The sequence below is a fragment of the Haliotis rufescens genome, unplaced genomic scaffold, assembly GCF_023055435.1.
Source record: "Haliotis rufescens isolate VD_foot unplaced genomic scaffold, xgHalRufe1.0.p SCAF_5, whole genome shotgun sequence".
Taxonomy (NCBI): Eukaryota; Metazoa; Mollusca; class Gastropoda; order Lepetellida; family Haliotidae; genus Haliotis; species Haliotis rufescens.
In genome coordinates, this window is record NW_025964223.1 from 48,802,882 (window position 1) to 48,815,091 (window position 12,210).

General features: G+C 37.3%; 1 protein-coding gene across 9 annotated transcripts in view; it reads left to right on the forward strand.

The window, feature by feature from the left end:
* The window catches only part of LOC124137107 (SH3 and multiple ankyrin repeat domains protein 3-like), a 136,597-nt gene that overhangs the window by 59,903 nt on the left and 64,484 nt on the right, over positions 1–12,210 (forward strand). For all 9 annotated transcript variants that reach the window (XM_048384498.1, XM_046503273.2, XM_046503270.2 and 6 more), the window contains 2 exons: positions 973–1,098; positions 11,304–11,375. In XM_048384498.1, the coding sequence (XP_048240455.1) occupies positions 973–1,098; positions 11,304–11,375 (198 nt within the window). The remainder of the gene's footprint in view (positions 1–972; positions 1,099–11,303; positions 11,376–12,210) is intronic.

Consider the following 12,210-nt stretch of genomic DNA (forward strand, 5'->3'; position numbering starts at 1 on the left):
GTCATATCAGGGTGGCTGCTGACGTCTGTGTAACTGATAAGATAAGTTGTATTGAGAGGACATGAAAAGTGATATCATGCATCTATATTAACATCCTGAATGACTGATGATAATAAGGTCAAGTAGGTCAGGTGTGTTAGTGTGAAGGTCATATAATGAGACAAAAGGAGTGAATGTTGTTTTATGCTGTAGACAGCTGTATGGCGTCTCATGGTTGAATGTAGGTAATCAAATCATGACCAGACAAATTATTCAAGTCAAGAAGGATATAATTCAGTCAGTCACATTGTTTCTACCACTTGATTCTACCACATCTCTTCCTAAGGACCTATAAGGCCAAGATCCAGGTCAAGTACTGAGGGGGAGGTCGGGTAGCCTAGTGGTTAATATGTTAGCTCGTCACGAGGAAGACCTGGAACTGATTCCTGACATTGGTACAATGTGTGAAGAACAGCTGTTATATCAGTATGAGGGATATTTTCAGAATGTCTTCTAAAGACAGAGGCTGAGACAACTGTTGTGGGGGCAGAGGCTAAGACAACTGTTGTTGGGTCAGAAGCTGAGACAACTTAATTGGGGACAGAGACTAAGACAACTGTTGTGAGGGCAGAGGCTGAGACAACTGAGTTGAGGGCAGAGGCTAAGACAACTGTTGTGGGGGCAGAGGCTGAGACAGCGGTAGTGGGGCTGTTAGGAGTCTGAGAAAGAATTAGTGGTTGCATATTACTATTAGGCTAAGACAATTGTAGTGGGGACAGTTTAGGCTGAGACAACAGTACTGAAGTAGTGGATGTGAGGTTCAGATCATTTTAACTGAGAACTGTTATGCTGAGAAAATATACTGTAGTGGGAATAGTTTAAGCTGAGAGAACTGTAGTGGGGTTTGTGAAGTTGAGACAATTACATCCAGGGTTGTGAGGGGATTGTTAGATGGTGATGTACCTTTTGATTTATCATGGTGACTGCATACAGGATCTGCGAGACTCCATCAACTATGGGCTGTACCTGCCCCCCACCAATGGCCGTGCAGGGAAGTTTCTGGATGAGGAGAGACTACTTCAGGAGTACCCACTGCAGGGACCCATTGGATTCCTTGAGGTATGGCATGTTTTGTCATTACTAAAAATTGCATACTCACATGTATATACTTCTATATAGTATATATACTAAGATGTATTGCATGCTAAATTTTCAGACAATGTTATGAAGTGCCATTTATCAACTTGAAGCTTCTCGTTCACAAATGGTCTGCCTTATTAAGTTATTAGGCATTACCTAAAAGTCTTTCTGTATAGAATATTTATATTTTTGTAAAGGAATATGAATGGTATATATAATGTTCATAATCATTTTTAAGATTCATGTCTAAATAAGAGGCAGAAAATGCAAACTTGACCCAAAAAAATTATCACGGTAAAACATTTTGAATATTGAATGTATAAGACATTACTTGCACTAAAAGTGTAGGACTACTAAAAAAAGGTATGAATACTTATGTAATATCTCTGGTAAATTGAAATATGACATTTCTGATATACATATTTGATGAGCATGATCAGGTGATCATCTTTCCAGCTGTACATAGCTGATGGCAGAATAAAACTGAACAAATCTGTTCCATTTGACCAAGTCAGCAATATTTGACTACTCCATCTTTGGCCTGCTAAGCTTTGGCAGTGTACATTGTTCATGATTGTTGGGTATTCTATTAAGAAACAACCATGTAAGTTCTTATCACTACAGTGTATCAGTGTAGGTTTGGAGAATTTCTCTTGTTGCCTGGTTCTATAGAATGGATTATATAATTTCACCTGAACATTAGACAAATGGAAATTTTAGCTATATTCATCAATTGAAAATTTGGGAAGAAAAACCTACGAGAGGTGACAAAAACCAGAATCAATATTGCCCCCCCCCCCCATTGTTGTTGATAAAGGCTTTGACAAATTAAGTTAACTTCCTGACCTATTTGCATTTTTTTTTAGTTCAACAGTCTTAGCAGGGATCAATGGAGCAAACGTTCAACACAATTGTTGACTTCTGTCATTGGGTTTAAAATCATAATTCTGACAGTCTCCTAGGATGGAATGATATTTTTAAAACATTAGAAAAAAGGACAAACTATTGAGATACTAGAAGCTAGCAGACCAGGATTATTATTTTAGACAAACAAAAATTTTGGTAATAGTTCCTTTATAGTACTGTTTTTTGCAAGAATATATGCTTAGGAACCATATTTTCACTTTTTTGTGTTTTTTTATACTAGACTTTTTGTGTTAAAATCATCAATGTAGTTTATTCTGTGCTTGATAGGAGTCACACAGAGGACTATGTATGCCTTGGCTTATTTTTGTTGTTGATAGTTTGTCTATCTGCTATCATTACTTGGCAAATACTGGAATAAACCAGTCTGAATTTCCTGCATTTGTGACTAATGGTTATATAATGCTGATGTCCACTCCTCTCCTGCACACCTGGTTAGAGGCTTCCAGCCATGGTATAACACAGATGTGATAATTGAGAATTGTCAAATGTAAACAAGTGAGCTTGGGCAAGGCTTTAACCTCACGGAACAATAAGTGTGTGGTGTAGTTCAGTGTGCTGCAGTGCAGGAGTGTCATAGTCAATTGACATGATGTTGCACAATTCATACCTGAGTCCAGTGAATATTTCTTCCTGTTAAGGCCCATCATTGTAATTAGTTTGGTTGTGTCATATACTCAACTGCAAAAGAAACCCAAGTTGTACATAAAATTTGGATAACAGTCAGACTATAAAAGATATGTAGATAATATTAAGAAATGATAACAGAGAAAACATTTGATTCCTCCAAAAACAGAGTACTCCCCAAACAGAAAAATGACAAGTGTCCGTCGTGTCCATCAATAGCATGTGGTGCCTCCCTTACATGTGATACAGGCCCCCGAACATCACCGTCTCATTGAGTCGACAAGTCTTTGAAAGAAGGTTTGAGGAATCCCATTCCATTCCTGAACCAAAATGACTTCCAGTTCCTGAAGTGTATGTGAAGGCGTCTCCTAATCTCAATGTCCAAAGGCCCAAGGGCTTTTCCCAGAGCTCAATGTTTTTTCAACCCAAACCAAGGAGGCGTGTTTTATCCAACTTATGAACCGTCTAAATAATAAGAAAATACCTCATAGTGAAACAATACAGTGTATCATGGCATAAAAGGAATTCGCTCAAAGCGTGCAAAAGAAAATACATGTGCAGCATGGTCTAGCTGGAGTCACGACAACATAAATTTAACAACTGCTCATCGCCTGCCTTGGTAGCTCTGGGGGAAAACAGTGGGTAACAAAAATTAACGCAATATGTGAGGTTGTAGGTTTGATTCATGTCCTGGAATTTTGTGACTTTTAACTAATCATCAAACAGAATTCTGTTCACATCAAGAGGCAAGATTATAAACCGATTTTTTTTTTAAAACCTAGGTATTACAATTGAAATTAAAAACCTCAAAGCAGGTTTTGAAGTGATCTATTTCTAAACCCAGGTTTGGAAGAGAACCTAATGCAATATAGGGTAATATGTTGACAGGTTTATAAGGGGACGAGCATTGCTCGTGGAACACATGTAGAGGGGTCCTGTGATGATAACTGAAGCCTCCCCATACCATGATGCTTCCTTCACCCCATCGGTTGGCCTGTAAGACACAGCAGTAAGCGTAACACTCATTACACACTCTAATGCGGCCATCCGCATGAAAAAGGTGGAACCTTGATTTGTCTGAGAAGACAACTTGTTGCCACTGTTGACATCACCAACTGTTGGGCCCACTGCAGACTTGTTGGCAGTGATGTTGAGTCAGTATGGGCCTGACGTAAGGACGAAATTAAGACTAAGAGACGTGGAAAGCTGAGAAAAAGTGTGCACTTCCTTCAGGACAATGCACCAGCACACAAATCAGTCATTGCCATGGATACATTCCAGGAATGTGGCTTTGAACTTCAGCACCCTCCTTATTCTTCTGATCATTCCATCTGTTCCAAAGCATGAAGGAAGCTTTAGCTTTTGACTTGAATGATGACATCATAGCAGCTGAAGCGACTTTTTTGGACAGCCAAGAGCAGTACCTATCTGAAACTGGGATAAAATCCATCCAACAAAAGTGTATCATTGTCGAAGGGGATTATGTTGAAATGTTTTTTTTTTATTAATGTCTGTTGGTCAAATCTTTCTATGTGGCGGTCAGAACTTATCAATCAACCCTTGTAGGAAGAATATAAGACTCCTTCTCTATTCAAGCATTGATGTTGTATACCATGTATACCAATATGCATGGTTTCATGATCATATTCATAAAACATGCTATCCTATATTACATATGCAACCAGGGATATCTTTGGGGCAAGGACAGCCAAATGATCTCAAGATGCCAATATTCTGTGCAGATTTACATCCCTTAGCCATGAAAGGATATGGTTGTGGTTTCAGTCCCTGAAAATGAATCTTATTCACCACTTTACACACACCCTCATGGTTTCACCAAAGTGACCTGTTTTATATTCTGTTCTTTGGAGTACTGTACTCCACAGTCACAATTGTGCCATCCTATTCACCAACCCTGACTCATTATATGTGTTTTCAGTATCTATTCTCCTTTCAGTGTAATCACACTTTCAGTTCCTTTAGGTATTGTGGGTGGAGTCAGTTTGAATTCCTGCTTGTATAAAGGTGACATCAGGACACAATGCCCTCAATTTGACCTGGTTGTGTTACTGTCACATTGTACTCCATGATTGACTTATCTGATGCTTAGGACAATGCTTGACCTGCACCCAAACTCATTAACACATCAATGGACACACTTTTAATAAAGTATAAGACTTTTTACTGGTTCTAATTTCTTCTTCCATTCTCTCCATCACTTCTTCATACACTCCCCTTGTACCCACCTCCTTCGTCCTTACCCCCTGTTGTAAGCCCTGTATCTCTGCACATGGCCTTCTGTGTCTGACCCCCTTGGAATGTCCAGAGTCAACATTAAGCAATTACGTCTTGAGTTGTCCACTGAAGAATTCAAATAACTGTGTAAGTAAGGTAATTTGAGCAACTATTGAAACGATTTCCTCCAATCTCTTTATCCTTTTCTTTCGTATTACACAGGTGAACATAATTCATGACAAATGGAGGTAAATAGTAAAGTAATTAACTTGTGAGAGATCAGGTAACATGTCCAAATAGCACTTGGTGTCGGGTGTACCTGAATGAAAACACAGACGGCAACATCCTTTGTTCAACAAAAGCCAAAACAATTCCAGACTACTTTGTTTGATTCCTGTGTCAATTAACTTCTGTCATCTTATATATTGGCATTCGCATTATCGTTTTTTTCAAGGAAGAATTTAAAAACTAAGATTTGTCAAATGTGTAAACATGGAAATGTTTGTAGTGGCAATAATACCAATATTTGGTTGTAGCTTGTTCATGACTTTCTATATGCGTAATATCACAATATTGTAATCATTTTAAAGGACATTTAATGTGTATGCTCTGTTGTATTTGGTTGTCCAAGTTTTTCATCATAGAGCTGTTTTGTCATTCAATAAAGTTAGGATTGTTTCAATCATGGACAAGCAAAATCTGCAATATTCAAGTATTTGATTATTACACACTGTCAAAATAAGTTGAGTTTACAATAATAAAATGAAAATGCACAAAGGGCATTGTCAACCTGATGTCAAGGGGAAATCTGAGAGTTGTCAGCAGCTGTTACTCACTGTTTGATTCTTCAGCATCTATCGAAACACTCATGAGAAACCTTGCTTCACACCATCAAAAAACTAAGCAAAACCTTGATCCACAGGCATACTTGAATTACTTTTAAAAAAATGGGATGCCCTTTCTTTCTTACATTATGTGAAGCTTGCACAAAATAACCACACTGTATTTGCAGTTGTGTTACATGTAATGTTTCAGAATCTGGACAACTAGAACATTTCTATTTCTGGTTGCTTAAAAGGTTGTAACACTGCATTTTTTTGTGTAAACGCGATGGATAATTTTTTCTTTGTCTTATGACTAAATTGGCACCTGCTTGTGACAGAATTTTTAACAACTTGAGATAAAATATTTGATTGGTATAAAAAGGTTTTGATTGTTCAGGAGAACTGTAAAGTTCGTTAGCATGTGAGTGTTTTGAAGCAGCTAATGTGTGTTAGATTGTCCTTCATTCAGACAATCTGATCTCTGTTTAGTGTCTCAAACACAAACACCAGTCCTGCAGTTGTTTCAAATCTAAATTCATTGTCTTTGCATACCTGACGAAACACACAGTTTGATACCTCACAGGACAAAGATCCAGACACGACATTACAAATGTCTTATGATGCCTCAAGGAACAAGCATTATCAAACATAAATCTGCAGGCCATCCATGCACAATCAGCGGTACAACCACTTCCATCTACAAGTATTTGTAGGGGAACGTGGCTGGATGTGTACTCAGAAGGCGCGCCATATTTGTCCCGACCTCTCTCCTTATCATCCCAGCTTTAGTTCTGTCACTGTGGCGTTGTCGTCAGCATCACAGCATTGTCCTACATTCTGGCCCTACCCCCCATATCAGACTTGCCATAACACCCACCCACAACTTCAACTACACATTGATTCTAACACTCCAATAACTCAATCTGTGCTCACCAGTTGTAGGTTTAATCTGTCCATCTGATTGCAGTAAAGCTGCGAGTACTCTGTTACCTTGTGCTAGCACTAAATGTCTGCTGAAGGGCTTGAAGGGCATTGTTCTTCATTAGCTTTCATTACCCAGGCTGTAACCAAAGCCGTGTTAGTGATAATAGAGGAAGACTCATTGTTACAGTCACGCTTGTTAGGATTGTTTTCCTTTGGTTGTTGCAAAATTTAATGCTTTTGTTTGTTTTATCATTGTATCTCTGCCTTTTTGTGTGGTGAATAATGAAATAAGTGCTGCTTTAACTTGATTCATAAAGACGTGTCAAATAACTTTCACTCCCTTAGCATAGAGGATACATGGTGCTGACTACTTTAAATGTAACATTGAATTATTCGCACATTCCTTTGTATTGTATTGGGACTTTCCCAACAGATATTCAGAAGGTTTATATCACTCAAATAGGAAACGGTTTAAACTTTCCTGTTCTGACAGAATTCTTCCTTATTTACCATTCTACGATCACTTTGGAGAATGATCAAGTCTGAATTGTCAGAAGTTTCCAATCACTAACTCAAACTCTGCTGAATGATAATGGAAAGAAATATCTATAAGGAACACTACTTTCCCAGTCCTGATCAGTAGGCATTTTCTCATTTGAAACCTCAAGATATTACATCTCAGTTCTAAATAACATTTAGAGATGTCAAACCAACGACATATATGTCAAAATGAAAACAATTCAACTATGTTCATATCCTATTTATTTGATCAAATTGAAACTGAACAAAAGAACAGTCTGGAATGTCTAATAGATGGCAGAGATTGTATGGCAGTACTTCCCTTGGGCTATGCAGTCTCATCAATTCAAATGTTTTCCCATTTAAGCAAGAGATAGATGATGATTTTGACGGAATCAGTCGTACAACCCGTAACTGTTGTTCTGAATACCCTGTGTTAACTTTTTCGAGGTTGCATGATTAGAAACACTTTCCCACTGTCACTTTTCCGATCTGGTAAGTGACGCTCTGATTTGTTGGATGAAAGGTCGTTCTGACATGAGCTATAATAGGATGTCTTCAGATCTATGTTTTGTGGTAGTGAGAAATGAGATCTGATTTTAATGACGATGACAAACTTTCTATGTGTCTTCAAATGTGTGAAGTCATAATTACTATGTTTATTTGCTCACCTGATCATGTTTATGATTATTGTTTAATTATCTGTCAACACACTAACTGTTTTTGTTTTCTTACATTTTCATATGGTCCCCCAAGACTTCACATGCCCACAAACTATATTAATACTCTAAGGTGATATTGGACAGTCTATGTACTCTTTGTTCCCATGTCAAAATTGTCTTGAATAAAAGATAGAAAGAGGTAACTTCAGCTTGTCTTTTGCAAGAAACCAACATTTAGAAAAACCCTGTTTAAATTTGCTTGTTTTAAAGTTATTAAAAAATACTGAATTGAAAGGTTAGATTGTTGCACTGCATTCAGAAAAAATCATTTTTTTAAAGAAAATGTTTATAAATAACTTTAAGACTTCCTACAGAACTCTTTCAAAACAGGTTCAAAATGAAATACATTTTTTATTTGAAGTTTACACGATATACAGCTTTTCCATTGGATGAGAGGTAGGTCACATGACTGTGAATTGACGTTCATAAGTGTATGAATGACACAATTTGACGTTCATACGTTTTTCACGAGGCCGTGTTCTTGAAATGACGTAAACACTGACGGACTACTTCCACATTCCTGGGGAAACCCCTGGGAATTCCCTAGCACGAATACATACAGAAGCGTTCTTTCTGATCATTTATACCCTTTAATCTTGAACTCAGAGTTTTAGTATGCATTAAGAAATGTCATAGGGTTTGACTGCATGATCGTTCATGAATATCCTCACTACGACCCATACAAGTGAACAAAATGAAGAAATGCACAACCAAACTATCGTAGTAGTATCGACTTTATCCGTGTCTAGGCTGACAGTGACAGTCTACAGCAATCTATGATTTTACCTTAGTGTCTATATGGCACATCTTTAATCACCTTTAAGTTGATCAATGATGACTAAAACATGTAACCGCCATAGCTTCAAAAACAACTTTCAAAATCACTCCCGTCACATTTATCGCGTCGGCCATTTTGACGTCTTGTACTTGATGTAAATGTATTACGACGTGCTGTCTTTGTGATTGACTTACAGAAGTAGTTTGTAACAGACCTTTTTTCATCTAATGGTGATGTTATTTGAAAGTCAATTCTTAAGAGAACCCCTCACAGAGATACAGCAGCATGGATTATAACAATGCATAAATACTGCACATGGATGTTTTATTTATATCGGTTTCTTTTGCCTCATTAATTACACTCAGCCACAACCTTACAAAACTGACACAAATATCGAAGGTATGTCCCTTGAGTTTCAATATTTGCTGCAATTTTTACACTGTAGTTTTTTTTTTAATTGGTCATGGACAGTATCAATTTTGCATCGGTTGTTACAAGCTTATTGTGTCGGAATCATTGAGACTGGTGTTGAGGAGAGGGGGGAAAACATGGCTGTCAAGTCACCACCAAGTTAGCCAGTTTTGCACAATTTCAGTAATACCAAACATGTTTACAATTCAATTTCATCACATTGTTGCTAAATGTGGTAAAGATAATCTGAATCTATAACATCCGGATTACACAAGTTGTCAACAATATCGCCCCCCATGTTATCCTCAGCACCAACAAAGCCTTCCTAAGAACTGCTTCATAAAAAGAGTGAAAATGTTGAGTTACATCCTGTGCAGGGCTTAGATGCAACAATCTTGACTTGTTGACTGGAGAACAAGTGTGAGCAGTGGACCAGTAGCCCATGTTTATTGGACCTATGAATGCTTGGGGAGATGGCGGCCATTGATCCAAATTACTGGTGCTAAGCAGGACTGCAGGTGTTGACCCATGGATTTGTGGTGAAGGTTACCCAAACCTTCAGGCTGAAAGAATCACAGGGCAAAACAACTTGTTTGATGCTGTGTGTGAGATTGGGCCTGGACAGGAATTACTTGTCTTATCCACATTCTCCGTGTTTACTTTGATTCATGCTCTCTCACATATGTATTTTGATTTGGAGTTGACGATGTTTTGTTATTGGTAAATGTGTTTAAATGTTATTCATGAAATTGGTCTCATTTTATTTGGATGTTTAGTTTATTGTGTTTATATATTTTTTTAAACTTTAAATATTTTTGGATTTTGCTGAAATAATTATTTCTCTGGTAATGAAACACAATGAATTGACTTCAAATTATTATGAAATTATATATTTTTAATTTCAAACAATGACATTTGATACAAAAATGGACAGTACCTTTTATAGTTTATTTTGTTTTACTGATTTAGAAATTGAAAAGTATTATTAAAAGGAACAGTTTTGAAGTTACAGTATAGGAATAACATACTGTTGTACTGTGAGGAGGGCAGAACAGTGTAAGCAGAATGTGGTCTGCAAATGTTGCTGTAGAGTTTCTGCCTTAACAGTATAAACACTGGTGTATTTTGGAATGCACTGACAGAGGTATATCCTGTTGAACTGAGATGGATATTTGTGGAGTTATATTTATCACAATGTTACACAATGCCAGAGCTGTGCCCTCCAAATCACTTGAAGTAAAGTCAAACCTGACTTACATCAAGCTTTTGAATGAAACATTTTTGTATCGAAATGACTTAGACAGGTTTGTGTGTACACAAGATCTATTGCATTTGCCGCAAGCTAGTTGTTTTGTTTTTGGCAGTGTGACATGTTTTGTGATCTGAGGTGTCAACTACTCTTTCCGTATGTGCAGTGCCTTGCAGTGCAGTCTGCCAGAATTAAGTTTAACATTCAGCTGTGTGGATTCTGGGTTAGAATAGGTCCCCAACAACCTATGCTGGTCATCAGAAGTGACCAAATAGATCAATGGACAGACTCAGTGACCAGGTTGATTGCACGTTATTGTACCCCGATGGCGTGGAACATTGTCATTAGATTGTCTGATTTACTTGATTATTTTTTATGAGTGCGGCATAAAAACAACAAACTACTACTACTACTACTACTACTACTACTACTACTACTACTACTACTACCACTACTACTACTACTACTACAGTTCTGTTCATTTTCAATATAGATATAGCATTTGTACCATGATATTACAGACACAATAACCAACACTGTTAGTGTCCTCCACAAAGGGCATATTGTGGGAAAATATTTTTCATTAACGGCCAAAGGATTTCAGGTGTTGTCATCAGTGACATTTAATTATGTGTGTCTATAATGCATGGTTCCTGAAATATATTTAACTATAAAGTTGAATAAAAACCATGGTACAACAGAACCATGAGTATTTTTAAAGGAACCCTCAAGTATCTTTATTAATTTAATAGAGCTGAAAAAGGGATGAGTATAGGCTTCTAGAGCTGAGAGGGGTATGGTAACAGAATGGGGATGATTGTTTTATTAAATGTACTGTATGTATGAGTTGAAATATTTTCTCCTCAAGAAGTTTAATCATCCCGAAACAACATTACCAAAACCCAAATTTTTCAACAATTGTTATTGTGCATATGTATTTGAAGATGCTGACAGTTTTTGTTGCTTTTCAGTTCAAGTACAAACGGAGAGTTTACAAGGTGATGCAGATTAACCCTCGCAAGCTCAAGCAGCTGCATACAAAGGTAACTTCTTTTGTTAAATCATAAGAGAATGTGAAAATTATGAATTATACTAGACTGACCATGCAGTGAATGGATGATGGTTGTATGTGAAACTTCTATTCATGAAACAATCTTTCTGTTGACATATCCCAATTTTGAGTGAACCATTTCTTCTTTGGGTATTTGTATACCATGTATTTCACATTAAGTGGCTTGTATATATTCAATTCCATACCGAACAAACCAACAGTTTAGCATATTAAGTCACAGTCGCTGCTGCTGGAGTACGTTGACATGCAGTCAGCCAGGTGACACATGATAAGCATGGTGTAGTATGTGGGCTCCTCCCCTGCCCTGGAATCCCTATGGGTTGTGGTCCAATAAAGAACAAGAAGTCTTTCTCTGATTAAACTGATGTCAGATGTGATTTAGCTGGGGTGTTTTCTAGGTAAACATTGGTTGCTATATACATCTGAAGAATAATTCATTTTAACATGTTCTTCCATGTCGGTGCTATTTTAGAGTCAGGTTATTTCTTTTCTATAGTATTTATAGAAACAGTCAGCTGAGGAGGTATCAAAAAAGAAGCAAACTAATTCATTCATTTTGTTGAGTTGGTTGTTATGCTGTAAGAATTTCAAAAAGTTTTCAGATAATACAATATTATTTAGCGGGAGCTGTCATACCATGCAACAGACCATGTATCAGACCATGTGTCAATATGTTTTTGGCACAGACAGTGTATAGGAATTCCTCAAGAGTGTGCAAATGTTATGCACTGTATCTGCAGATTGATCTGTAGGTAAGTGAATCTATCTTGACTGTCTCATGTGACTGTTCACATTATTCTGTTGCC